This window comes from Mugil cephalus, chromosome 12, assembly GCF_022458985.1.
Source record: "Mugil cephalus isolate CIBA_MC_2020 chromosome 12, CIBA_Mcephalus_1.1, whole genome shotgun sequence".
Classification (NCBI taxonomy): domain Eukaryota; kingdom Metazoa; phylum Chordata; class Actinopteri; order Mugiliformes; family Mugilidae; genus Mugil; species Mugil cephalus.
The window spans coordinates 23,218,295-23,245,702 of record NC_061781.1 but is presented as its reverse complement, the minus strand read 5'-3'; the positions used below and the strand labels follow the sequence as shown (position 1 = coordinate 23,245,702).

The window sequence follows — 27,408 nt, the reverse complement described above, 5'->3', positions numbered from 1 at the left end:
ACATAGCTAAATTATTTAATCACAGCTAAATAATTGAAAGTACCGGGATTTAACTTCAAATATAGCTAAATGTAGAAGGGTCTCCCGTCATTAGGCTAATGGGAGTGAGCTGCACTGTTAGCTTACAAGTAAGTATCTAAAAATTAATGGAAATTAATTGCACCATTAATTCTAAACAATTTTCTGGTGATTTTAACCCACAGATTTTCCTATTTCAACGTAAAATTTCCCTCCAGTCCTTTAACTGAAGAAGTTATTCGGACGAAACATCTTCTCAAAAACAAGTTGCTTATTTATTTCTTTTTTGTGCCTTTTATTCCTTTTTTATTATCGACAATATATACAGAACATGTACAACAATACAAAAAAAACTGTCAGTATAAAATGCAGTTACAAAACTAAACGAATTAAAACAAAAATACAATAAATAAGCGAAAACAACATAAAAAGTCAAACTTATGCTTTTTGATCCTCTGTGGGAGCCATACTTTCCTCATTGCGTCATCATTCCGCGACTTGTCACATGTCCATAAACAGAGCCGCAGCCTGGGTCCAGGTTTCTGACCAGGTAAGAAGAAACACGTTTGGACTTTTTCTCTTTTGATGAATCTCTGGATGTTTGGTCGGTGATTTATTTTAATTTACTCTGATTCGGTTAAAGCTCAGCGTGTGTTGTTACTGTAGCTCAATAAACACGGGTTAAATTAAGTTTATTTATGGAGCACATTGCATACACAGGGCAACTCTGTGCTTTACACTGGAAAAGGTGAAGACATACAATTAAAAACAAACGAACACTGAAGAAAAACAAAGAAGGTTATAATCGGTATCAATAAAAAGACAGAGGGTGGAAAAGGCTAGACAGTAGAGTATAAAACAAGAGTGCAGAATGTATTTAAAGTGATTACAAATCAAAATGAAGTAAATTAAAAACCATACGCACTTGAAAGGAGAAAATGGTTTTAGCCTGGATTTAAAATCATTCACACTTGGAGCTGATTTCACTTCTGTTGGTAGCATCTGTGTGCAGCATAACAGCTAAATGCTGCTTCACCCTGTTTGGTCTGAACTCTGCAGTACGGACTCCAATATAAAATGGCTAAATGATATAAATATCATTTATATTGGCATATATTTTCATACAAAGAGAAATTGTAATGTGCTTTGCAGTGAATGAGAAGGGATTTATTGTCACATGTGTCCTTAATAGAATAGAATAGAATAGAATAGAATAGAATAGAATAGAATAGAATAGAATGCCTTTATTGTCACTATAGAGTGTATAACGAGATTGCTTCTCCTTTATGGTGCAAAAGTGTAAACGAAATAGTGCAAGGACGGTATTATTTACAAAGATTTAAATGCTAAATTTCACCTAAAGTTAAAATTCTAAAAAAAATTCAGAATATACAAAAAAGTTATAAAATACATATTGTTTTTTTTTTTCTAGCAGCAGTGGTACTTTTGGTCTAATAATAATAATAAACTTAGTTTATATAACACAATTTATGCATAAAATGCAACACAAAGTGCTGAACAGAAAAGACAATCGGGACATTTGTTAGAAATAAAATCATGGATAATAATTAAAAGCCTGATAGAAACATGAAAACGCATTTCAAGCGAAAGCACTTTTAAAAAGGTGGGTTTTAATATTTCATACGAAGGTTCAGAGTTTCTAAGACCGTCAGACTGTTCCAGGGTTTAGGGCCGTGCTAATCAAAGGCCCCCTCCTCCTCCTCCTCCTCCTCCTCCTCCTCCTCCTCCTCTTCCTCATCCTCCTCCTCCTGCTCCTCTGTCTCCTCCTCCTCCTCTTCCTCCTCCTCCTCCTCCTCCTCCTCTTCCTCATCCTCCTCCTCCTGCTCCTCTGTCTCCTCCTCCTCCTCTTCCTCCTCCTCCTCCTCCTCCTCCTCCTCCTCCTGCTCCTCTGTCTCCTCCTCCTCTTCCTCCTCCTCCTCCTCCAGCCATGATCGACAGCGATGACGATGACGTTCCCGCCCTGTCGGCTCACACTCTGGCCGCCCTGCAGGAGTTTTACAACGAGACCAGAACCGGTCCAGATCAGAGCGAGACCCCGTCAGACCAGTTCGCCGTGGGAGCCGTGGAGGAGGACTGGGTGAGGAAAACCACATTCTTCCAACCACACGTCTCCAGAAACACTCGCTGGTCTGGGTCCAGGTCTGGTTCTGGTTCTGGGCGGTTCAAAAGTTACATTTGATTTATTCTGAATTAAGTCTTTAGTTATTGTGTCCAGCCGGTTTTATGAGGGGCCCTGGTCGGGTTTCTTGAAGACGTTTGGTCACTTGGATGAAACAATAAAATCTCTGTCCAGTGATTGGTTGTTACAGTAACATTCACTGGGGAAGTAAAACACCCACAGATGGTCCTAATAACAAACAATAAAAACTTAACTCCCCACCCACACATTTAGAACTGAAACCCGCCCGTGATTTCTGGATTTTCACTCTTCTAAATAATAATATTTAGACTGATCTCAGACATGAAACTTCTCATTCTGCTTCATCCCTGATGTCGACCAGCGGATGAGCCAGTTCTGGTACAGTGACGAGACGGCGACGCAGTTAGCGGAGGAGGCGGTGAGAGAAGCCGGAGACGGAGGCAGGTAAAACTAAAACTAAAACTAAAACTACACTCACTCGTTATCTCTGTCTGATGCTGCCGGGGTTTAAAGAAGGAAACTTCTCCTAAACACAAATGAAATTCAGACTGGAAACGTTTTCACTGGAGCAGCTCTGGTCTCGGCTGACGGACGTTTAATGTGCGGGAGGAGTTGTGATGAGACACATTTTAGTTTTTTAAGGTCCGAAAATATTCACGACCGTAATATTTCTTTTTCATTTAGTTCTGATCCATGGAGGCATTTACTAATTTAATTATTAGACCTGAGAAAAGTGGAAGGAGTTTATCATTTCCTGAGCTTGAGCCTCCACATGCGTCTTCTTCATGTGAACAGATGTAAACCTTTACAGAAACAGGAAGTATTGCGTTGCCATGGATACGGTGTTGGAAGATCCTCAGGCAGCTTCTCCATCATCCGTCTGTTGCACCAGAGTTTCATAGCTGGGATCAGGATCTCACGTTTCCAACTATTAAAAGTTAAAGTTTATTTTTCCAAAATGTGAACAAATACAGGATTAAGTACAAACAAGTGTTGTGAAGTGCGCTGTCTTCACATATGGTCTAAAAACTACAAAACGAATCTAGTGCACCAGCTTCAGTTCTCCAGTGTTTCCCCTGGATGCATTCAGGTGCAGCTCTGAGTGTAGGTCACTGTAGTTTGAGCTGCAGGAGCGATGACACGAGTTAAAGTTCTGTTTTTTGTAATGAGCGTATTTGTGCTGAATGTGTCAGGATAGCGTGTGTGAGCGCGCCCAGCGTGTACCAGAAGCTGAAGCAGGGCGTGGTGGACGGCTCCGACCGGGTGTCGGCCGTCGTGTTGGAGTACGACCGCCGCTTCGCCGCCTACGGAGACGACTTCGTCTTCTACGACTACGGGGAGCCGCTGTCGCTCCCCGCCAGCGTGGCTCCTCAGAGCTTCGACGTGGTGCTCGCCGACCCCCCTTACCTCTCTGAGGAGTGTCTGAGCAAAGTGGCCAAGACCATCAAGTACCTGAGCAAAGGCAAAGTGCTGCTGTGCACAGGTGAGACCAGGAGGTTGCTTCAGACGAACAGTAGCTGTGTTTCCATGAGTTTCTGAAACGACTTTCTACGTGTTTCCACTGAAAAGTGTTTTGCAAATGAGCTGCAACTTGTAAAGTCTTGTCCTGTGATTTCCCATAATGCTTTTCATCATATGTATCTGATGGGGAAATGTGTTTCCATTCATCTTAAAAACCACCTCATGAGAGCGTAAAAATGTTTTAGCTTTAGATATTTGAGTATTTTTAGAAATGTAGGCGATAAATGCAGCAACCGACACAAAAAGGTTCTTACTTCCTGTTTTCTGAGCAGCTGTTAACATCTGTTTTTATTTTTCTTCTGCAGGAGCCATCATGGAGAATCTGGCCAAAGAGCTCCTGGATCTAAAAATGTGCAGCTTTTTGCCGAAACACAACAGGAACTTGTCCAACGAGTTCCGCTGTTTTGTCAACTACCCGTCGCGTCTTCTGTCCGGCTGAAGTGAGGACAAACGTCCGACTGTGGACGTCACACAGACTCTTACCTGTCGTCCAGGAGTGAAAGGACACGTTAGACTTTTTTCCGTTTTCACTGAGCTGATGAATCAGTTCACAGGAACTTCTCATAATTGAATAATTGTCTTTTCTTTGGGCATAAATGTCCAGTAATGATGGTTCCAGCTTCTCAGATTTGTAGATCGGATCCTTTTCTTTGTCTCACGTGAAACTGAACGGCTCCAGTTTCTTGGACCTAAATCCTAAAGATGGTGGAGGTGGTTAGATGTTTGCATGAACCTGCGTTTCAGTAACAAGCAGCCGATGGACGGTTACAGCTGAGCAAAGAAATAAAACCAAACGGGACCTTTAATGTGAACCGATCCATCAGAGAACAGAGCTGGAGTTGTTTATTCTGTCGTTTGGATTCATTTTCTAGAGTTTGGTTTAACACACAAATGAAAAATACACGTGTATTTCTATCAGTAGCAGAAATACAGCACAGGGAGAATAATAGGAATAAGAATCTATGGCTAAATACAAAAGTAAAGTACTTTTGGCTTAAACAAACCTTCAGAAGTGCGTCAGAGTTTTGTTTAATGTAGATTTTAAGGCTTATTCTCTTCAGTCCATCCATCACAATGTGAGCAAAATCCAGTCTGTTGTAGAGGGAATCAGAACCAAACCCAACTTAACTTGATCAGTCAATGAACAGTCAATGAACAGTCAATGATCAGTCAATGTACAGTCAATGAACAGTCCTCCTGAATCAGTCTCTTCGTCTAATTATTCAGCGTGTTTTCAGTAAAGTTCAGCTCCGTGAGTTTATGTATCAGATAAAATCCCTTAAAAAACACGAACAAACCGGGTCCAGGTGCTCAGGAAGTGTTTTTTATGCTTATAAACGAGGCTGCTCTTTGTGAAGGGACTTAAATATCACAGCTCAAAAGAAAAGTCCAAGGCTCCACTAGCTCAAAAAAAGATATAAAAAGCCGACATTAAGATGGTTCATAATGAAATGGTTTCAAACACAGGGAAGTAAAAACTACTTCTTCCTTCTTCAGGGGGTCCGCGACCCCTAGAGGGTCCGTGGAGGTACTGCAGGAGGGTCGCAAAATCTTTGGTTGATCAGACATTTTTATATACATTTTTCTTTAAATACACATTAACATGAATCCAACATGTTTTAGTAAAGGGATAAGTTATAGCTTAATGTTTATAAATAGTAGGTAGGAGGTTTCTACTTAATCTGCCTTGGACTTTTTAATTTGAGCCTTAAAATATATTTCTAAAAATGTGGACCAGGTGTATAAAGACTTATCTGGAGCGTCACAGTCCTGCGTCTTTTAGGTTTTCTTGGCTGCGTTAAAGGGCCTCCGGGCCTTGGGCTCCCTCCTCTTCAGGCTCTGGTTTCCTCTCAGTCCGTCCCGGTCCTTCTCCAGCCGCGGGACGCAGGTGCAGCCCACGGCGACGGACACGTAGATCTCGGTGTAGGAGTGGCGGCCGCCCAAGCAGAAGCCCGTTCGCCTCAGGATGACGGAGGGAGCGTAGACCGGAGTGCTGCGGTACCGGGCGCTTTCCTCGCCGTACGAGCCCAGGAGGCAGCCTTTACACAGGCAGTAAGCCTCGGGGATGTAACGGGGATACCTGGACGGGTCGTACGAGATCCTGAGAGGAGGACGAAGTCGACAAGTTAATTTGTGTTTTACAGAAAATAATAGTTTATTTTCTTTTTTAAGCACAAGCAAAAATACTGTTGGATCATTTTACAGAGATGTGATGGTCTGGGAAGAAGTGAATTAGGTGGTTGACATGAATACTTCTTCTTGTTACTGATGCAGAAATTCTGTTATTACAAATCAGAGAAAAATGAGAAGAAACTAAACAAATCAAACTGGAACTACACACAGAAATGTAATAAATATGTAGGTCGTGCATTTTATCCCACAAATATTGTACCAAGACTTAACGATCTGGTCAAAAATACATAAAACCAAAAAAGTTTTTTTTTTCTGTTGTGAGTTGAGATCGTTTCTTTCTTGTGCTCTTGAATTCTCTAATATGGAATTAAATCAGCTCATTAAAACGAGCCTTATTGTCAGGGTTACAACAGGTGAAAAGTAGTCTGATTACTAATTACTCCTTTAAAAAAATAACTTACTTGGTTTTAAAAGTAACAAAGTTAGATTACAAGTTACTTTATTAGTCGCTTTTTTCTTGTAAAAATGGGAAAAAATACTTGGATAAGTAACTTTAATCTGATTACTGGTTTGGGAAATAGTAACGTGTTAGACTCGTTACTGGGAAAAAAAGTGGTCAGATTAGTTATTAAGTAACGCGTTACATCACTGCTCGTTATGATGATGCTGCTTTGTTTTAAAGGAACCAAACATTTATATTTTTAAGTAAAATTTAACTTCATAAAATTTTAACCGTTATTCAAAATGAATAATTTGTTAATAACATGTATTAATTGTGGGTTTTCAGTGGTAATCATTATATGGCTGTTGAATGTTGGGGATTTAAAATATTACTTTGGGTGCAAAGTATTCAACACGTTGTTTTTTAAGCAATCAAACGCAGATAAAGTAATTTAAGAGTCATTACTTAGAGAAAAAGAAAACAGCCAAGATGACACAAATTGGATAAAATAAACCTCTCATTTCACAGAGTCGTGTTCCACCTGCTCTCACCTGTAGGCCCAGGGGGAGATGCTGAGCAGGTTGATCGGGAGGCGGGTCTTGCCGTCGGTCGGGGGTCGCGCGGTGCTCGGGCAGGTCAGGTTGAGATTGACCTGCGGCTCCAGCTCCAGCGCGTGATGGAAAGCGCTCATCACTCCCACCGAGAGCCGCCCGAACATCTGCTCCAGGATCTCCTCCGGCAGGTCCAGACACGACCGGGTCCTGTTGGCTTTCTTACGCACCCGGTTCGCCTCGTCCGTCCGGTCCGGGAGCAGCAGCAGCAGCAGCAGCAGCAGCAGGACGTGGAACCGATGCGGCATCACTCGCGTTTTCGCCAAATAGCGCATCCACAGTGAAAAAAAAACACACTTTACAACATTCACCGCCTTTTCTATTGAAGTAGATTATCAGAACACAAGTGACGGGATGTTAACGAGGCAGATTTCTTTCCTCTTTTATAATCCACTGAGCTGCTGGACGCGCTCTGAAGGCAGAGGCACAGGAACACGAGTGCGCAATCCTGGCGCTGAATCCGAGGCACAGGCGCGCCACCGCCAGAGGAACTGCGGAAACATTTTGGCACTACGCGTCCACTGCATCGCCAGGAGTTAAAAAAAAAGAAAACCCTCCAATTTAAGAATTACTACCAACATAGACGTTTTACACCTGCCGCTTTCCGTTGGAGACGTGGAAAATGGCAACCAGAAAGCTTTCCGTTTGTTTTTCTGATGCGACGCGTGCGTAAAATCCGACGGGAGGCGTTTCTACGCGCAGGAAACACTCAGATGCACCGAGTCTAAATCAAACCGAGGCACTGATAAAAAAAAAAAAAAAAAGTGTCGACATAAAACTACTGGCCAGAGCTCTTGACACGAGTGGGAAGTCCAGACAGATGAAGTGTGTGCGCGCTCTGCTGCTGGATCCTGGCTCCACACCAGACTCTACTTTGCTCCTCAGATAAACGGAGACCAGCTCTGGTTTCACAGAGAAACTACGTCCAGTTCAAGCAAAAAAATATATATATAGCAGCTAAAAGCAGACATTTAAGAGCCTATCCCACTATCACCTGGCTCACTGCATGCCGAGAACTCATTTCATTAGGATTTATGTGCGGAGAAACTCAGCTTTAACTGACTTTTTATCGTCTAATTAACACTTTTTCCTCCATTAAAGCTTTACACTGATCTGTCTTGCCAGAGCAAACATCACGTTAATGGCTCAGATTATCTGCACGCATGGTTTGTGTTAGCGGAAGGTAACTGTGCTGCAGATTGAACTTTCTTCTCCAACAGATAAAACACTCTCCTTTAATTATACATCAAACGACAATGAAAAATAAATATTATATTACAAACTCTGACAAGTTTTTTGGAACGGGCGCAGAATGCAACCAGAGCTGAAAGGGGTGGATTTAAGCATGTTTGCTTGTCATGTTGATGGATTTTGCAGAAGGTTCCCAGGCTCACACATGGAAGTATGCAATGAATGCAAAACCTCTGAACTCCAGCAAATGGGGTGCACTCACAGAAACGTGCTTATCGTACACACAACTCACCCAAAGCCTCTCAAAATTATTAAAAGCACTTAACGTTTCCCTTCAAACCATGTGTCCTGGACTGCAGAGCCGACTGTTTCTGTAAGTACGACCAGTCTGATAAAGGTAAAAGAAACGTTGAGTTTGACGTGTCCCAGTTTTGCTGTGAATTGTTCCGCTCTCGCCTTAAAAAGACGCCAAAAGACAAAACGTTCTGACGATAACAACTGAAGCAGCTACTCCGGTAGAAGATCGTCTCCCAGCTCCGCATCTGCAAAGTCGTCGTCCTCCACGCGCTGCTTGGCTCCGGTCTTTGGTCTCTCCATCTGAGGCCCCAGAGGGTCCACGTAGGACGCGTCTATAAGCAGGAGGAACAGAGGCTTCGCTTGTTACTAACAAACCAGGATCCTGATAATGTCGGATCTTCAGGCCCGGACACAAAAAAAGAGGACTTTCTAAAGTGGAACGTAAATTCAATACCCAGTAGCATAGAACGTATAAAAGATTACAGTCAAAATTACACCAATACAGATATGTTCATCTCCTCTGTCAGCATATTTTAGTGGTTCCTTTACTAGACATAATGGAACAAAATTAGAGGATCTATGATAGATGGTTTTCCAGGAAACTCAAGAATACAAAATGTTCAGAGATATAATTAGTCGGGGAAGTCTGTGGATAGAAAAACAAACATGTTTCCTCACCTAGTTCTTTGGGGCTGCTGGCCTCGTAGGGCTCATTGGAACCAGGAAGTGACCTCAACTTGGCACTCAGACGCTCTCCTTTATTACTGTTGCTGCTGTGGCTGCTGTCTGCTCAAAACACACATGCATGCACACACAGACACGCATTGAAGCATCGGTCATGATCAGAATAAACTGTCCTGACAAAGTTAAAAGTGTGTTGAAATGTCCTTTAAACCGCGACCGTTTATATCTTTTGCAGGGCGACTTTTAGCCTCGGTGGTGCTCGTGTGCAGAGTTTTTGTGTATTTAAAATCCCCATTTCTTAGGTTAGTAACATGCAAGAGACAAAGATTTTCTAAAATTAAATTGCAAGTCCTCAGGTGACCATAAACGGCCACATACATTTCCGTGTTTTTAAAAATGTTGTGTCTTAATCCACGACGATTTTCACACTTCAGACAGGGTCATATGCTCAGTATTTATTTATTTATTTATTTAGATTGTGACTTTTGAAGGACCAATGCTTAGGTTCAGTTAATATCCTTCTTTCGGTAGATATTTTTAGGATTACTTTAGTGACAGAAGATCAAATATTTCCATCCCCTTACTCTCTATGTAGGGTTTTAGGGTACCTGCGTGACGTCACAGCTAGTTAGGTCTCCATGGTTACAGTGGCAAAAAAAGTGGCAGTTGCGCATGGAGACTAGCAGCATTAGTTTGAGTCATAGGCTTTAATGGCGTCTAAATTGTAAAATTAATTTAAAAAAAAAAATGTGAAGAGCTGTTTTGCAGTTGGCTGTACCAACAATTTTGAAAAGCTTTCGGACACTACCTGGTATATGCAGTCAATGTTTCGGACACTACACGTATCATCGTCTGGCGCGCAGTAAATGACGTCACTGCTGTGGCAGTTTGCCGCGGTCCCACGGTTTTCCCGTTTTAATTTACACATTATTAAAACGTGATGATTTTGTAAACAAATATGTGTGAAGTTAATGAAATAATAATAATAAAAATAAATAAATTATGTTTAAAAAGGAGTTTCATATTTTCGCGACGAAACTTCAAAACCACTAACATCCACTAACGGCCATTAACGGCGGCGCCGCTAGACGCGCAATGCATGATGGGATACCCACCACCCGTTGAGCTATTGAAAACTAGTTTGCTCTCTATCCCAGATTGTCATTGTTCTGTTTTTAATATAGTTCTACTGTAAACTACTGTAAATGTAGCTCACAACACATCTGAATATCTACTTTCCTCTTCCATCCTTCTTAACTCACGGCATGAGAATGGCAGCCAAACATGATCCATCAAGGACAGGAAGCAGCATTAGCAATCTCCTCCATTCTGGATGTCAAACCAAATGATGTTCATAAATACAGCTTATTTTAGTGCGGATATCATTTAAGTCATTCCTCTCTGCAAACTTAAAAACTACGGTGCCCTTTATTTTTGGGAGCAAATGTGGGGCTTAATACAAAAAGCCACGACTCGATCACATTACACCAATCATATCACCGCCCTTCATTGTGAGATCGTAAGATTTTTTCGCTTGTTTTTTCATGCTCTTACTTTCATATCAGATTCACATCCTCCTGCAGAGCCCAGGTAACAGTTTCACTCTTCACCTGTGCAACAATAAGCTAATACAGAGTTCAAAAGTTGCTGCTAGCGTTTTTGATTAAAGCGGTAAATACTACTTTAGCAAGACACCGAACAGCAGTTTTTATGAATATGTTGTTCGAGTGACTGTGTGTGTTCTGGGTTTTACGACGGGCTGAGACAGTCGTGGTTACAGACGGCTAACATGTGGCTGCCAGGTAGCCGTGGAAACTGAAGAGATCGACGGTAAAGAGAGATGAAAAACAGGAAGCGGGCCCCGATATTCCACCTTCCCTCATGGTCCCAAATATCTCACATGAGGCCTCACAAACCGCTGGCTAAATGAAACCTCTGCTGGAAAATGTTTCCTCACCATCTCATTTCTCTTTTCTGTTACACAACCGTGAGACAGAAACAAGGGGAATCACACAACAGGCTGGACGCTAAGACCGAGAAGTGATCGTGTGTGTGTCACAGTTTCCACGATTAAAGTTAAGAAAGGTGAGTTTTAGACGTACGTGCTACGTAGCAGCGCAAATTATATTTCAACAAGTGGATTCACGGTGGTGACACAAGTTTCTGGCTTTAACAACTGCTTCAACTTTTGAAAAACAACACTACAGAATGTCAGACACATTAGTAGTAGACTTTATTTTAAAAAGTTACTTTAACATAAATTCCTATAGTCCTATATAGATAAATACATGGTAATTAACTGTATAGCCTTATCATTTATACACTGTATTTTTGAGACTATATTGGTTTTCGTGGTGAGTGACTTCACTTATTTGTTAAGTTATTATATTTTATCTGTTGTGTGTTTTCTGTTGAAGTTCAGTTTGTTTGTTTTCGTTGCTGAATTTGTTGTGTGGAAGATTAGCGACCACTTGGTGGAAGCTAATATGGATCCTAATAAATTAATAAATAAATACATAAAAACCTAATTGAGGATCAGCTCATGAAAAAGTCGCATGTTGGTGGTGAGAGCTGCGAGGCTGCACGGCGTCTCTCTTCTGCAAAGCGCACAGTCCTGGAAAATATGCAGACTTTAACAGAAAAGGTGGAAAACTCTCAGGTGCACTCGAGTTTTTTTGCGAGAGCGCTCAGTGCAAACATCAGCAGTCGGACGCCAGGAGATTTCTGGATCGGGTTCAGGTGCTTTGACCACAGGCATAAAAGTCTCATTTGTAAAACTAAGGGAAAAATGGGAAAAGATGTTACTGCTCTATAGCATATAATCGGCTCTAAATGCAGATGCATGCACTGACTGGTGACAGATGTCACATCTTCGAAAAATTAAAAATATTGCTGCCCTAAAAAGAAGTTCTGCTACAATGATAAAAGAGGGAATACGTTTTGGCTCAGCAGCTCGTGTGGTTGTGCGTTCAGCACCAAATAGTTTCATTCTTGAGCAGTTAAACTACAGATTTATAGATGTCTGAAATCCTCTCTGGATAAAAACATCTGGACAACACCTCCTTGTCCGAGCACAAATGTCTAGAATACGACCCTAAGTCTGGCTGGTTCCTCCTTTTTTTATTTTTTTTTTTATTTATTTCTTGGAGTCATAATCTTACATACCTTTCCCCGAGTCCAGAAGTGGACTGAAAAGTTTAGGCTCAGGTTGAGATACTGGGCAGCAAAGAGGAAGCAGAGTGAGAAAAAAGATAAAAGGGCAGAAAAACAACAACAAAAAATAAAAGAAAGATGTCAGAGTTGGACTGAAAACGGCTGCACACACAAACTGCAAGGACATAATTTAAAAGCCACAGAGAGAAGCAAAATAAATAAATAAATAAATAAAAATCTGCTCGGTGCAGTGAGAATTTATTTGTGTTTTGTATTCCTTCTCTCACCTGTTTTGACATCTTCTGACATGCCGCGCGGAAATAAGAGAAGCAGAAGGGGGTTGAGTTAAACAGCTTACAATCAACATTTAGAGATGTGAAAGATTGAACGTGGGAGACGATGCTGAACAACTGCCAGCGACTGATCCAGTTACAGACTCTGGGCACTACTGCGCTAAAGGGAACAATAAAAAGCTTGAGGTTTTCTAATTTAATTTATCGGGACGCGGAGGAACACTGGAAGCCTTGGCAGGGAGGACAAGCATTAACAGGTGCCTGATATAGACACATATCTGACTATGATACTAGGACGGCTTCAGGAGGAGGCGTTCAGCTGCACAGCAGAGAAAAGCTGAGCCTTGTTTCGAGTTTTGGCAACTCTCTGGTTTGTCTGGATTGCATTTGAAATTTGCTGAGGGGCCAGCTTTCCACTGCTGGAGCCAGCCTATGCGTCTGTATTTGTTGTGGATCTGTAGCGAAGGAGCACTAAAAACTGAACTTCGGCCTCGGCGGTGTCTTTTCTGTGGCCTTTGTTCTACTCGTCCTACAGGAGAAGGAGCCCTGAGGTCAGTGTGGATCAAAGACGTCATATATATATACCCTTAATGACGGACTTCTTAGGGGAGGAGAGGACGGGCGTGGAGACGCCTGCTGCAGCAGCATGTGTGGACAACAGACAGGAGACAGAGATAAATGGAGACACGTGCCAAAAAAAAAAAGAGAGGGGAGGATACATTAAATAACAAATGCATGGTATTGACTGAAGGGTTAGTTTCATTATCTAAATAAAACACTCTGGCTACCATAGTTTGAGGAATAGCCTACTACAGAGCCTCAGAGGGAACATGGAATTAAATTATAGTTTTTTTGTGAGATCCCGAGAACATTTTTTACAAAATTTCTCCAGACATCCCTGAGCCAAGTCGCCGGTTTTTATTTTGATATTGGTCTCAAATACGAAAGCAGCATTTCCACTTCACCGAGAGACGTTTGAAGACAATATTCAGCGCGGTGATATTTCCATGGTGTTCCAACCAATCTCGAAGTAAACAGCCCAAAACAAAAACTTTTACACTGAGACACTTACGCAAGATTTTGCAAAACGTTCTAAGGATCTGACAGAAGAACAGTTTTTTTGTTCATTTTTGTTCTTCTCTACGTCCCTTCGGGAGTTCTGGACAATATAATGATATTTTTAAAAGCCTTTCTCCATTTCACTTGTTTGCAGAACCAAGTTCGCAGCCTAAATATATTTAAATTCAGTCTAAACAACAGCGCAACTCTACCCACATAAATACGTCCCGTCCTTCTGGATACACAACACGTTTCTATGCGCTTTGCAGCGCAGCCCAGGCAGGTATTTGTTTAGACTCTTTTAAACATGACACAAAGTTTACAGGAGCTTCAGAAAATATTCTAGTTTTCACACGGGAACAGTAAGAACCTTGACTCACCTGCGCTGCCTGCGCTTCCCTCTCTGCCTTCTTTGCGACCTCTCGCGCTGCCTTCGCGACCCGACTTCACCCTCTGCAGGGAGACACAATGAGAAACCGAACCGTTGATGCGCACAAGACAAACGCTGTTATTTTAGATTTCATCTCAGAGCTGTTCGAGTCTGTATCTCTAAAATAACCTCAGTTTTGTTGGCCACTATAGGCAATTTTAAAAACCAATATCGACTGATATAAAACAGAAACATAATAATAATGATAGAAAACATTCGTGTAACGTGGAATTTCACCTGAATATGTAACATGTGTCACGGTTTCCAGTTTGTGTTGAATGTAGTTCATTGCTAAAACAACCATGAGTAGTAAAACTGAACATAAAAGACACAACCAGACCATTAGACGGAACCAGAGCCTTGATTCAGGGAGACTTCACACATTATTTTGTGGTTCTAATTATTATCTCTTATATCATGTCAGTTACATTATCAGGATCAGTTGTTTTTCCACTGCCATTCAAGTTTGGGACAAATGAGTCAATCCTCTGGCCCCATCTGTCATTCTCTGCAGGGCTGTTTCTCTGGTCCAGCAGCGTCTCTCATTTAAGAGCAGCTGGTTGTGATTTTACAAAGTCATCCTCTTAATCTGTTCCTGGCTCTTATAAATATCTCTACAGGAACAAGACACACGGCCGCGTTACATTAAATCTCGCCATCTTCCAGACTCGACTGGCACCGGACGACCTTTGGTTTGTCAATCACAGGTGTGTGACGGATGCAAGTGGTAATCGCAAAGATTTTAATTTAAATACATGTCTGTGAATGAGCTATGAAGAAAGTATTTACATATTTTCATAATTAAAAGCAATGTGTCTTTGACCACATTCAGGAAAGAGGCTGTATTAAGTTACTGCTAATATAATCTCTTCGTTGCAAGATTGTGCCAAATATGCGAACACACTTACTCATTTGTTGGAAACTGATCACTTTGAAATACTGCAGGCAGCAATTGAATAAGAAAGTTCAGCCACAGTGAGCTGTTAGATGAAGAGCTGCAGGCCAAAGGAATCCAACTCCTTGCAGCATGATGTGTCCTGCAGTTCACAGACCCACGTCAACGTGTATTTGCTTTTACGGGTCTAGACTGGTGTTTGTAAACCAGGCAGAATCAAAAAAGTCTCATGAGATTATGAGCCACCATTAATACTCACTATTGCCTCCTTCGGGTTAAGAATGAATTGCAGGATTTGTTCAGACTATGTCCTTTTTTGGAGCTTTTATTTTGATTTTTCCCAGATTATAAACCGCAGATATGATAAGAGAATATTTTGGTGATTTGTTTTTGAACCCCAAGTCAAAAGTAAATTCAGATTGCTCATCAGATTTTATTCCTCGAGAGTCCAACTGAGCATAGAGTATAAATAAAAGTTGCATACGATCTTTCCTGGCTCCAAAAGGAGACAACAGCCTCAAGCAGTGATGCTCTGTTGCTTTGTCAATCATGTGTTTGATAGTCTTAAATAAGTGCCATAAGAAATCTGTGAAGTTTGTAGCGACCGGCGCCTTTTATTCATTCAACTCATTCTGCTTTCTGTCCTGTGTTGTTGTTTTTTTTTAGATGTACACTGCTGTGTCTCTTCTGTCCTCGTGTGACCTGTAATATATCTGTAAATTGCTGCTGCTTTTTAAAAAAGTTTTTTTTGTTTTCTTTCCCCTTGTTGATGTTGATAACATCTTGTATTGTATTTCACTTTCAGGTCTTCCGGGCCGGGGACTACAGCCGCAAATTAGCATAATTAGCTAAACGTGAGCTACTGGCACTTTGTAATAGGGACTGTCCACGTCACAATAAACTAATAAATTAAAGTCTTGTAGGATATTAAACAGACTGACACCAGAAGTGTCTGAACCTCAGATAAAGGAAAATAGTGCTGGTCAATCTAAGGACATGACGCCAGTTATTCCATGTTTATTAAGGACTGATAAGTAAAATAAAAGTCAATTACTCAAAAGTGACAAAGCAGATATTTCAAAGCATGGATTACTGTCACCCAGGTGTTAAACATCTGTATTGCATCTGCACTCCTGTCATCACAGTCCGACTCACGCTTAAACAGAAGAGGGAAAAAAAACAGCTGTTTTCCATGCGTTTCTGGAGGTGCAGTGACCACTGTCCCATTTGGCAGTAAAAGACGCTGCATGTTTTCAACTGATGTTTTCTTGGCCATGAACTCACGGCATGATGTGACACAGGTGATGAAAAAATGATAAATGAAAGCACCTGCAAGTTGCGTAACATCCACATGCAAAGTAAACAAGTCATTAATCAAGCGGCGTAATGTCAGTATTCCTCGGATGCACCTAATTATAAAAACTAGTGATGCACACTACTGACAAAACTCGTCACAAGTCACAGGCTTTTCCATTGAATGAAGCTACTTCAATACAGTTTTTTTAACTAGAGCCACCTTACGACATGCTGATAGTTACAAGTCTCATACGACTTAATTTTGTGTCATTAGCTTTCATTTTTGTGGCCTTTCTGAATCTTTTTTAAAGATTTTTTTTTAAATAACGTCAATAAATTAATGAATTCTGTTGTCTTTCTTTATGCCAAAAGGAAAACACAACATATGAAAAAAGGAAACGCTACAAGCTGCTGTTTGAAAAATTACGTTAAAATGTTTGACAGGCGGAACCAGACGTACCTGTTCTCTGATCTCCTTCATCTTCTCTACCTTCTTTAGCTTGGTGGCGTATTCTTGGACTTCCTTTAATCCCATGTCTGTGCACAGCCGCACCAGGAAACGCAAGCCTGGACACAAACGCACACACACCAAGACTTTTTATTTTCTTTACACAGCCACCAGTCTGATCTGCAATAGCTTTGTTGAAAAGTGTGTAACAAACAAGACACGTTACATTCCACATTTTCTGGAAACTTGCGGTGGATGTCTTTGTAAGTTTCCAGAGCTTTCTGGTAGTTTCCTGTGGAGCAAAAAAAGGACAGAAAACATAAACTAAACACTGCAAGTTCACTTTGCAGTTATGCATGTCTTAAAAAATCCATGTGAGATAAAATTCAAAAGACTCTTACCACTTCTTCTGTAACAGCTTGCAACCATTAGCTGCCACTTCACCTGGGTTGGTCTGAGGAATACAGCAGAAAGACCTTTAATCACAAGTCTGCACAAACATCCAAGAAAGCCTTGTATTCAACTCAAGGTTTTCAACCTTCTGTCCAGTCTGACCGGAGAAGGAGAAGAAGAGGCTTTTGCAGCAACACTGACTGATTTAATTAGGTCCAACAACAGCATAACAACATAGAAATTATATTATTTCCTACAGAATATAAACAAGACTGATGAACTATTACTATCCACATGTTTCTTCAGAAGTCTATGGGAGTTACTGTGACAGAATTCTACTTCCGGTTGCCGGATTTATGTTTCCGGTCTCACTACTGCTCATTTAAACTAGCCGGGGAACAAAACACTAGCCGAACGCAGGCCTTTAATTTAAAAACTAAATTAATTAATTAGTTCAGGTTCAAAGTGTGCTGTTGTTGATTGCCACAACAATGCAAAGAAACTGAAAAGTTTATCGGAGAGTGTTTGTTTTTAGCACCATCAACTATAACGATGATGCCCTGCACCCCATGCCGAACAACAAGGAACGAAAGCTAGCAAGACTAGCAGCTTTAAAAGTAAAATATCTCCCGAAGAGATTGAATGTTTGCTCCTACCACTTCGTCGATAAACATCCTGCAGAATTGCACCCAATCCGGAGAATTCACCTTAAAATAATTCACTGTATAGACGTTACAGGTCTGAATCTCAGATAAACTTAAGTGTAAAATTCACCAAAATGGATCGACATTATTATCATAAATGACAGTTATACTACATTTTATTCATACTTTCTGCGTCTAGTCAACTACATCTCGGAGGCAAATATTGTACCGTAACGTTAGTTAACAATGTCAATGTAAGTTAGCTAAGATGCTAACATCTAGGTTAGCTTAGATGCTAGTAGTCCGTGAGAAATAAGATGAGGCACTGTCACAGAAAAATGCCCACAACTTTTTTTAAAACATCCGTATTATGAATCGACCTCAGTTTTTGCCCTTTTCCGTGCTTTCCATAGCTAAACGTTTACCGCGATGTTGACAGCTACCGAAACCATGGAAACGTCGCGCTACCGGAAGAGCAAAACCGGCTTCCGCTATGAATCATGGGTAATATTCTGAATCCAGGAAAAAGGTGGATACGGTTGCTTTGTATGTTTTTAGTAATGAAGAGCTGCATATGAAGTTTATCTGAGGCCTTACTGGTCACCCTGTTATCTTCTAAATCATTGGCAAATAAGTAAATAAATAATTAATGTTAAAATAAGTGAGTAAATGCTTACTTACTGTATAAGTGTGGCTCTTTCAAAGTACTGAATGGCCTTTTCACAGAACTGTGTCTCGATGTAGTAAGCCCCGAGCCACTCGATCACATCAATGTTGGAGGGGAAGTACCTGAAGGACTGAAGAGCAGCACAGCACAGTTAAATATTAAATTCATTAGTTATTCAGTCGAGACACAACCACTCTGATTCGTATACCTCGTAGTAGTACTGGAAAGCCTGGGACTTGTCCCCCTCCGCATCGTGCAGCTCCCCCAGTTTTGCCAGTACATGTGGATCAGTGGGAGTCACACTGATGACCTGCATGAGCCACTCTATCGCCTGCTGGGGATCCTCCAGAAGCTCGTAGCTGAGGTCAAAATGTCAAAGAGCCGTGCACGCTTAAATGATGATAAACAGAGATGTCAGTTCAACAGTTTGACCCGGGAATATCTCCTGAAACTTTGAACCTGTGCAACACAGCAGAAAAACACATTCACAAAGCAAATCACACTTCTTATCGGGGGGATACAGGTTGGCCAGCTGGTACATGACTTGGGCGCTGTTCCTCAGAATGGCGTGAAGCTTCAGGAAGCAGTCCAGAGCCTCCTCCAGACGGCTCAGTCTCTTATAGGTCAGCCCTGAAAGTAGGAATGTTAAAGTCAATGCACCACTCTAATTTATTTATGTTATGCATTTTAGCACATTCCACTTGTGCAGATTATTCCAGGTCTTGAAGCCCTCTACTCTAGCCTCTCTTTTCATAACAAAACTGTGGCCGAAGTCACATGAGGACATTTAGACGGAGCATTTCTTTTATAAATGTTATTATTGTGGCAACTATAAAATATTGGGAGATAACAGCGCAGCGTGCATCCAACTCTGGATGTAAATAAAGATATTTGCATCATTTTCACATTGATTTCCACTATATTACTAAAAAAAGTAAGTGAACAGTGCAACTCATTGTCTGTCCTACTTTGAATCACTTGATAACTCAACATGTGAACACATCCGCCGTCTATAAATACCAAAATCAGTGGGTAGACTCCGTTACTGCAGCTGTGTGATTAAAGCAGGTGTTACCCAGGTTGTAAAGAGCCTCCGTGCACGAGGAATCGTTCCTCAGCGCCTCTTTGTAGAACTCTGCAGCCTTTTCGTAGTCCTGCTTGACAAACACAGTGTTGCCCTTGTTGATGAGCGCGGCCGGGTTGTAGCGGTCGGCGTTCATGGCGAGATCAGCGTATCGGTCGGCCTGGTCAAAGTCCTTCTCCTGGAAAAGAGATCGAGGGGTGAAGTGTAAAAAGAATGAAGTAAACATCCAAAGCCTGTGACGCTACATTAGTGTAACTTTGTTTAGTATTTCAAAGACTCACCAGAAAATAAAGGAAGGAGAGGTTTGTGGCTGCAGCGCTCTTCACTCTGCTGTCCTTCTTCTCAAAGGTCTTCAGTGTTTCCACCGCCTGATAACACAAATAAAGAGGCATCAGCATAACACTTTGCATCAGTAGCACTATAAAGATGAAGCAGAAGCCAACTCCCCCAGTACACAACACACCTGCAGGACAAAACCATAAAAACCATAATTAATAGAGATTTTGAGTCTTTTTTGTTTGTTTTTAAAATATTTTCTAGTTTCTAGTTAGTGACTGGATTGTTTTATAATTTACATTAAGGCATCACTCCTTAAATAATAATATTTATATGAGGAAATATCCGAATGTAAAAGATTTCCATCATAAAATCAATTAAAACATAAGTTAAATTCTTAATCTGACATTTACAGAATTTATTAACACTAAGAAATACGATTAAATATCATTCATTTTTAATCTACATTAATAGCGTGCACTGCAAACTGAGTCTTTTGACATATCATTAATGAAATGTTGTGTACATTGTACAGATTCATATATAATATAAATACTGAAGCTGTATGATGTATATTTTCGAGCTGTGGTCGTCTGTTCTAAAGAGCTATATCTCAAAAAAAGCCACAGATATTTGTATATATAATATGTTTGCACATGGGCAACTTTGTTACAAACTGCAAAATTAAGCATTTTATTGTCTACTACTACTACTGCAAAAAAAAGATCAACTATGTGGTTACAATCCCAGTCAGAGGGTTAAGTTAATGAGAATCTAAAAATTTACATTTATCAGGAGAGATTTTTTTTCCTGTTTTGGGACTGAAATCCTGGTTAAAAACAATGAATTGGTTGTTATGTCTCTGTCAGTGCTTTATACACTCGGGGAAAAGCTTCCAACGATTTAAAGTTATCATGTAAACAAACCACCAGCCAGACTACAGCTGCACAGATGTTACATATTACACCACCACCACCACCGTCTGTAGGCAGCATTAAAGCACCACACACATGCATCAGATCCTCAGCACAAGACTGTTAACTAGTCTAGTTATAAAACTGTGACTGGAGATACTTAAGCTACTTGTTAGTCCGCTAACGTTAGCAGCAGCTTGAAAGATCAGGTAAACATGTCTAGAATTTCCTACGTGCAGTGAAGTTTTTCCCTCACTCATCTGTGGGTTTGTAACTAATAATTGCTTATCCTGGCGCGTTACTTGGAAACGGGCACGCTTAAGTGGTAACACATGAAAAGACGGGGCAAAAAAATAAAAACAACACAACCTGAGTATGAACATGGAGAGAAGGCACACATACCTCAACCTTAGGCATGCAGATGGGAAGGAAACGAGACAAAAGCAAGAGAAAAAACATGGAGGGCAATGAGAAGCAGAAAGTATAAAGTGTGACGCTGCTCAAAGAGGAGAAAAAAACAAAACCGACATATCTAAACAGCGCTGGCAAATAGCCACAATGTTATAAACAAGATGGAAATATAAGCCGATACGAAACGGACAACAGAGAACATGAGCTTAAAGGGAAATACCAACTTATTTATTACAAGTCCTATGCTTCAATTTAGTGGTAAATTATTATAGAGTGTGAGGTTATTGTGGCCCAGGAACAAGAGCAGTGAGACGTCGAATTTAGTGGTATTTCCCTTTATGCCGCTGAGACCAACACACTCACCTGGTTGAAGTCCTTCTGTCTCAGGTACGTGATGGCTTTGTTGATCTCCAGATCGTTGGCGAGCTCAACGTACTGAGAGCTCTTCACCATGTCTACACACCTTGAAAAGAACCACAGCCACACACGAATAGTCCATTAAACTGATAGTAAATGTGATCATTTAAACTGTTAATAAATAAATAAAAGAAAGTACAACGGTAACAAACCAGTCAAATCCAGTAGCGAAAGACGTCTCTATGGCCGGAGCGATGAGCTTGGCTGCGGTCATGATGTATTTCTCAGCCAGGACTTTTCTATCAAACACAAAACACGATTAAGGGAAAATTAAAGGCTCCATAAACTTATACTGAATCAACAGCGAGAGTCGCAATGAAAAAAACGTTTGAAAAGGCCCCGACAATGATTGCGTTTGTGTTGCAATGACATGTTCTCACAGGTCTCTCTCCATCTGGTGAAGCTGGTCGTTCTTAATGGCCTCAATGACCATGTTTGAGCCGGGGTCGTCCTGAAAGAGTTAAGAGACACAGGAGGTTATTCTGGGGCAGCACTCGTGTTTGTAAACAGTAGTACTCTGTGTATAATTTGCAATAATGTTTAATGTAATCTAATACAGGCACTGTGACATGTGCCATGTGTAACACATTCGTATTAAATTACAAGTAAATAATAAATAACAGCTTTAAATGTATGAGCATTACTCATGTGGAGAATGCGTCACACGTCCAGTGGAGGGAGTTCTCATGGAAAAATGGAAAAATCTGATTTATTATTTTATTTCACCCAAGGTCAAGAGCAAACGACTAAAAACCAAATACGGCCTGTTGGAGAGGATGTGGAGTAATGAACGCAGATCACTCACATGTTCTTTGGAAACGGGATAAAATAATGGAATTCTAGAGAATGTTACATGATTCACTACTGGAAATACTTGGTGATAAGATCCCTGTGTCTGGTACAGTATCTATGCAACATTCATGAGGAAAATACAGAATCAAAGGACAGATATTTGATAAAGATATTACTAATAGCTGGTAAAAAAAATAAAAAATAAAAAAAGTTATTACTAGGAAATACACAGGATCAATGGACACAGATTGTAGAAGATATTTACGCAGTAGAAAAGATGACACATCATCTATGATTAAAGGAACCACAACTCAAAGAAAAATTGATGAAATGCACAATATTTAAGACTGAACAGCGACAGAGACCAGAGAAACACTGAGAGATCGTCAAAGCTCTAACTCCCACATGTTTATTTGTTCTTGTATCTACCTGTTTTTACATAAGATCAGTTCTGTCACAGCAAGAAGTTTGAAGCTATCGGCTAGAAACTGTGGCCTTTCTGCATGATATGTTCTCTGTGTGTCTGCATGTTTTCTACAGGTTCTTCCTCTCATGTTACACAACATGCATATCAGGTGATGAGGTGATTCTAAACTTGTGTGAATGGTTGTTTATCTCTCTGCGTTAGCCCCGCAATGAACTAGCAACCTGTGCAGCCAACATGTTTAGATCTGAAACTGAGATTGTACAGACTGACATTTTGCAAATTTAAAAAAAAAATGTAAATCTATCCATCCTGGAGGTTTAATCATTCCTCGTCCTCTTCTTGAGGTTTTCTTCTCTTCCCTGTTAAAGTATTTTTGGGATTTATTTCCACAGCACAGAGGGTGTTGTAATGTGCTTTGAAGAATGTTGCGAAGCCCTTTGAGGCAATTTTTCATGTGTGATACCGGGCTGTAAAAACAAAAAACTTATTTTTCCTTGTCCTTGTTTTTAATTTAAAAGCTCTCAAAAGCCCTCAAGCTCTGAAATAAGGAATATTTTCACGTAAACCTGCCAATTGTAGAACACGGCTGGAACAGCAAAATCAATTTATCTCGTTAACGCCCTGACAGTGATGGAAGATGAAAATAATAATAATAATAATAATATAGAAATGACCAGAGAAAGACAAAGCAGTGCTAACTCTGCACTAAATGCTTTAAGACATGTGTTCATGAGTGTACATGCTCCACTGTAACTCACATTAGACGGGATGTATTTGTCTTCGTCATCGATCCCCAGAGGAACGGCGATGAGCTTCTGAAAAGCCTTCTTCATCCTCTCCCTGTCTCCGATGGCGTAGTAGCACAGGATGAGGTTGAAGCCCGTCTTGACGTTGGGACTCTCGCTCATGATGTGCTCGAAGGACGTTATGGCGTCCGAGTACTGCCCCATGCGCACGAACACCACGCCGATGTTCTGCATGATCTTGATCCTCATTTCCTTGTGGGCGTTGGAGATCTGATCCAGAGCCATGCGGTAGAACTTGATGGCTTTAGGGTAATTCTTCTGCTTGAAGTAGATGTTGGCCATGTTGACTTTCAGACGGCCTGGAGGGACGGAACAGGTGGTTTGAGAGAAACAACACAAGCGATACAACAAATATTTCCTGAGCGCTATAACAAGAGTTTGTGTTGATGTCAGTGAGCAGGAGATACTTCATTGCTTTGGTGGTGAAACAGCTTTATTGCAATAAAACATGCAGCAACTACAATTTCTTAAATAAACAGGTTTGCGTGGAATATAAATACATGGACACATAATGATGAAAAAGACCAAAACAGCCCAAATCCACTTGTCACAGGTGCAGGAATCCTCAACAGGATAGTTTTCTGTTTACTAATGTATGTACATATTTTTGTTAATCTCTCTTTTGCATGTTTTGATGCAGATAATGATCATTTGCACTTAAATGTAAGACCTGAACAAAGTATAGAAACATTTTAGTTTTTACTGCCATATTAAACACAGGATTAAAATCAAAGTCCCGTCTTCTCACGTATTCATGGTCTAAACACATCTGCAATAAGTCTGAGGCCTCACCTGCATTACTGAACATCTTGTTCTTCACAATGACCTGGTAGCTGTTCAGGGCCTCTGGGTACATTTCATTGTTCGCGTACTGGTTGGCGAGGTTGAGCAAAACCTGGTAATTGCAGAAACATTAAATGCAAAACAAAGCGGTTAAGTCCAGTGTATTTGAAGTCAAACATGTGCTTTGTAGTTGGCCAGACACTTCTTTACATTGTCTATCCTATAATATGAAAAGATATTATGAGACAAAATACAGCCCTATAAATGCCTCATAATCATTATGTTACAATGTCAATCTTACTCTAAAGTCTATAAATACAGAAGATCCAATTTGTTACAGCTATGGTCCAGGTGACATTATAAATTAAGGCTGTGGATTCATAAAGTAAGTGACAGTGTCACTAGAAATCAGAAATAAACCTCCAGCAGCTTTTTATTTAGTTTTACTGTTTTGTAATGAAGTACTGCAGGTATGTGCATCAGACCAAAGTTAACTCATTTTATCTTAAAACAACCACTGACATGTAGCAGGTTGACTCACAGAGTAGGTGAGGTCCAAATTGATGCTGTCTGCATTTCCAGACTGCTCCCTCTGTCTGACCAGCGCTCTCTCCTTCCTCCCGGCCTCTTTGGCTTTTTCAAGAGCCTGTAGAAACGAATCAGAGACATGACTCAGCAGTAGTGACCATCTAAACCTGCATAAAAAAACAACAATATAAGCTAGTAAAACATGTTATAATGGTGATGTATCAGTAAATACCAGTTAAATAGGCCAAATAAAGAAATAAATGAATGAAAACAGGATGGATGATCAAGTAAAGTTTAAATTTGTTAAATGAAGCTGTTTATAATGGTGCACTTGTTTCAGTACAGAGCTGATAGAATGAACAATTTGTTTCCAGACTCACTGGAAGCCTTCTCTTCAACTACAGACCACACTTATTATTATTAAATAATTTGTTAAAGAATGACAGAGTCTAACCAGCTGTAACGTTCCCATGCTCTGAGCCATGCAGCTCTCTTCTATCAGATCATTCACTTTCTTCTCCAGGATCTTGATCTTCTCCTCAGGCCTGAGAGACAATAAGAAAAAAACGATACAACGTGTGATACTGTTCCTTTCTCCACATGCAAACAGCAAATACAGGGAAAGTTTACATCTGTCCTAATTGTTGCTTATGCATTTTCTTTGGATAAAACCCTTTGACTAAATTCAGATTCGGTTCAACACTCAAACTACTGCTGAAGGGTAACTCACGTGTCCTCATTCTTTGCCTCAAGTGGAGGAGCAGGGCCTCTGGACTGGCCCAGAGGGTCAAAGGTCGAGCCTGAAAAAATGTGCACACTCAACACATATACAGCAAGAGTAAAATGAAAGTCAATAGTCTTTTTAAGATTGATTCATACTCACCGCGGGTCAGAGAGGAGGTGTAACCGGCTGCTCTGACTGCGGTCATCGGTCTGGCCGCCCCATCCTGTCACATTTGAAAATATCAAAAACAAGAAACATACACATGAAGTAACACAGTATAATAAAAAGTTACCCACATCCTCACATGCGGACAGGAATGGTCAGTCCTACTCACCTGCACAGCTCCTGTCATGGGCCTGCCCATTGAAGAGACCATGGGGATCCGAGACTTTATGAAACAAGTAAAAGATAGATGAGAATAATTTAACCGATCTGATAATTTAATTTCAACGTTCAGTGTGTAGGATTTAGTGAGATCAGTTCGGTATAAGTGGCATTAATATTCTTAATTATGTCTTCTACTGGTTTTCTCAAACATATTAACTGGGTTCTGCTTAAATTTTCCTTCTGTTAGGAGGGAGTTTTCTCTTGCCACTGTCTTGTGAGGGCTTGCACTAGGAGTGTCAAGCTCTGGTTCCTGTAAAGTGTTTAGAGACAAGTTTGATTGTTGCTCGCACTGTATAAACAAAACTTAATTAAACTTAAGTTGAACCTTTAGAAGGAGGGAGCAGGTTCAGATCTACAGAGCTCCACATGTGGCAGCAGCTCTTAGCACAAACCAACAATAGACACCACAAAGTCCTACACACTGGACCTTTCACTTGCAAATGCTAGACAAATAAAAATATATAGGGTGACTTACATCATAATCTTGGTTCTTGTATAAGTTGCTTCGTTATGTGTTGTTATTAATTGTGACATTTATTATTTAGCTTGCAATTTGTGCAACACAGCTGCAGATAGATAGATAGATAGATAGATAGATAGATAGATAGATAGATAGATAGATAGATAGATAGATAGATAGATGGTTGCAGCATTAATGTATAAACACAATATATTATATACATAAAATTCATTATACTTACACCAAAGGAAGTAGCTAAAGGCCGAGCTCCAATTGCAGTACCAGGGAATTTGGCAGTCATCTGGATAATCAAACACAAGACATTTTTATGCGCATTAAAAATAATAATAACACCACATCTCAGTTTCTCTCAAACACAAACTCACACACTATAGTTGCTACTTACAGGAGGTCTTCTTCCATGACTTGTCCTCACTGCTTGCTGGAAGCCCACATCATTCTCCAACTCCTACAATTTAAAATGCACTCTTTACATAAAAATTACTTTTTTTTTTTCATCGGACAAGCAATATGTGTGAAGCGTTGGTTGTATCAAAGTTAACTGTGGGATGGTGTTAGCTTCAGAGCTATCTGAATAGCATCTTCAAGAGGCTAACTCACCTCGGAGTCAAATGTCGGATTATAGTCGTTGTAACCCGAGTAAAGATCATCCTCCTCTCCAGCCAAATGCACATTTTCCATTGCTTCTTCTCCGGGGAAGTGTTTGTAATTAAATATCCGTCAAATAGGGAAAAGATGGGCACTAGTTCGAGATAACGGCAAAACTAGTTTGTTGTCGATTTAGGATTTAATCCCACAATTCAACGCGGCGTGGGCGGGACTATGTGCTTTTGAAACATCTGATTGGCTAATCGAGTGTCAATCATCCTATTCCGTTAATCTGATTGGTTTATTCTTTTTTCACTTGTTGCTAGGATACGCCTTAGTTTATAGTTCGACTCGCACATATTCGCTTCAGTTATTAGGTATTAAACCACTTATTTTTATATATATATACATATATATATTTATATTTTATATATATTTTTATATATATAACTTT

At 40.4% G+C, this 27,408-nt stretch overlaps 3 protein-coding genes across 20 annotated transcripts; 1 reads left to right on the top strand and 2 right to left on the bottom strand.

Annotated features, from left to right (window-relative positions):
• The first annotated feature begins 490 nt into the window (after nt 1–490).
• Nucleotides 491–4,530, top strand: eef1akmt1 (EEF1A lysine methyltransferase 1). Its single transcript, XM_047601300.1, has 5 exons — nt 491–568; nt 1,965–2,116; nt 2,541–2,623; nt 3,373–3,662; nt 4,006–4,530. Exons 2-5 carry the CDS (start codon nt 1,967–1,969, stop codon nt 4,137–4,139), a joined length of 657 nt encoding a protein of 218 aa, XP_047457256.1. The 5' UTR covers nt 491–568; nt 1,965–1,966; the 3' UTR covers nt 4,140–4,530.
• il17d (interleukin 17d) lies at nt 4,485–7,968 on the bottom strand. The gene is made up of 2 exons (XM_047601301.1): nt 6,827–7,968; nt 4,485–5,801 (listed from the first exon to the last, which is right to left on the bottom strand). Exons 1-2 carry the CDS (start codon nt 7,159–7,161, stop codon nt 5,480–5,482), a joined length of 657 nt encoding a protein of 218 aa, XP_047457257.1. The 5' UTR covers nt 7,162–7,968; the 3' UTR covers nt 4,485–5,479.
• A 139-nt stretch (nt 7,969–8,107) lies between these two features.
• Nucleotides 8,108–27,152, bottom strand: ift88 (intraflagellar transport 88 homolog). 18 transcript variants are annotated; one of them, XM_047601279.1, is made up of 28 exons: nt 26,967–27,152; nt 26,752–26,814; nt 26,587–26,646; nt 25,833–25,886; nt 25,658–25,721; nt 25,505–25,574; nt 25,229–25,319; nt 24,788–24,892; nt 24,256–24,358; nt 23,416–23,762; nt 21,819–21,889; nt 21,591–21,677; nt 21,385–21,484; nt 21,013–21,018; nt 19,702–19,788; nt 19,412–19,598; nt 18,858–18,966; nt 18,545–18,695; nt 18,351–18,466; nt 17,034–17,086; nt 16,859–16,924; nt 16,645–16,751; nt 13,944–14,016; nt 13,090–13,140; nt 12,499–12,513; nt 12,224–12,274; nt 9,053–9,160; nt 8,108–8,706 (listed from the first exon to the last, which is right to left on the bottom strand). In XM_047601279.1, exons 1-28 carry the CDS (start codon nt 27,045–27,047, stop codon nt 8,585–8,587), a joined length of 2,598 nt encoding a protein of 865 aa, XP_047457235.1. In that variant the 5' UTR covers nt 27,048–27,152; the 3' UTR covers nt 8,108–8,584. The 18 variants fall into 18 exon arrangements, with proteins under 18 accessions (XP_047457235.1, XP_047457236.1, XP_047457237.1 ...); XM_047601280.1 differs by having other exon boundaries at nt 12,499–12,510; XM_047601281.1 differs by having other exon boundaries at nt 13,090–13,137.
• Nucleotides 27,153–27,408: the final 256 nt, after the last annotated feature.

Bases quoted from the DNA above. Each gene is read 5' to 3' on its own strand.
- eef1akmt1 (XM_047601300.1), top strand. From the start codon at position 1,967: ATGATCGACAGCGATGACGATGACGTTCCCGCCCTGTCGGCTCACACT. The intron at 2,624-3,372 runs GTAAAACTAAAA...TGAATGTGTCAG, and splicing joins GAAGCCGGAGACGGAGGCAG to GATAGCGTGTGTGAGCGCGC. The intron at 3,663-4,005 runs GTGAGACCAGGA...TTTCTTCTGCAG, and splicing joins CAAAGTGCTGCTGTGCACAG to GAGCCATCATGGAGAATCTG.
- il17d (XM_047601301.1), bottom strand. From the start codon at position 7,161: ATGCGCTATTTGGCGAAAACGCGAGTGATGCCGCATCGGTTCCACGTC. The intron at 5,802-6,826 runs GTGAGAGCAGGT...TCCTCCTCTCAG, and splicing joins ATCTCCCCCTGGGCCTACAG to GATCTCGTACGACCCGTCCA.
- ift88 (XM_047601279.1), bottom strand. From the start codon at position 27,047: ATGGAAAATGTGCATTTGGCTGGAGAGGAGGATGATCTTTACTCGGGT. The intron at 21,890-23,415 runs GTGAGTTACAGT...TAACTCTTTCAG, and splicing joins ACAAATACATCCCGTCTAAT to GACGACCCCGGCTCAAACAT. The intron at 13,141-13,943 runs GTGAGTCAAGGT...ATGCTGCTGCAG, and splicing joins GGGAAGCGCAGGCAGCGCAG to CAGGCGTCTCCACGCCCGTC.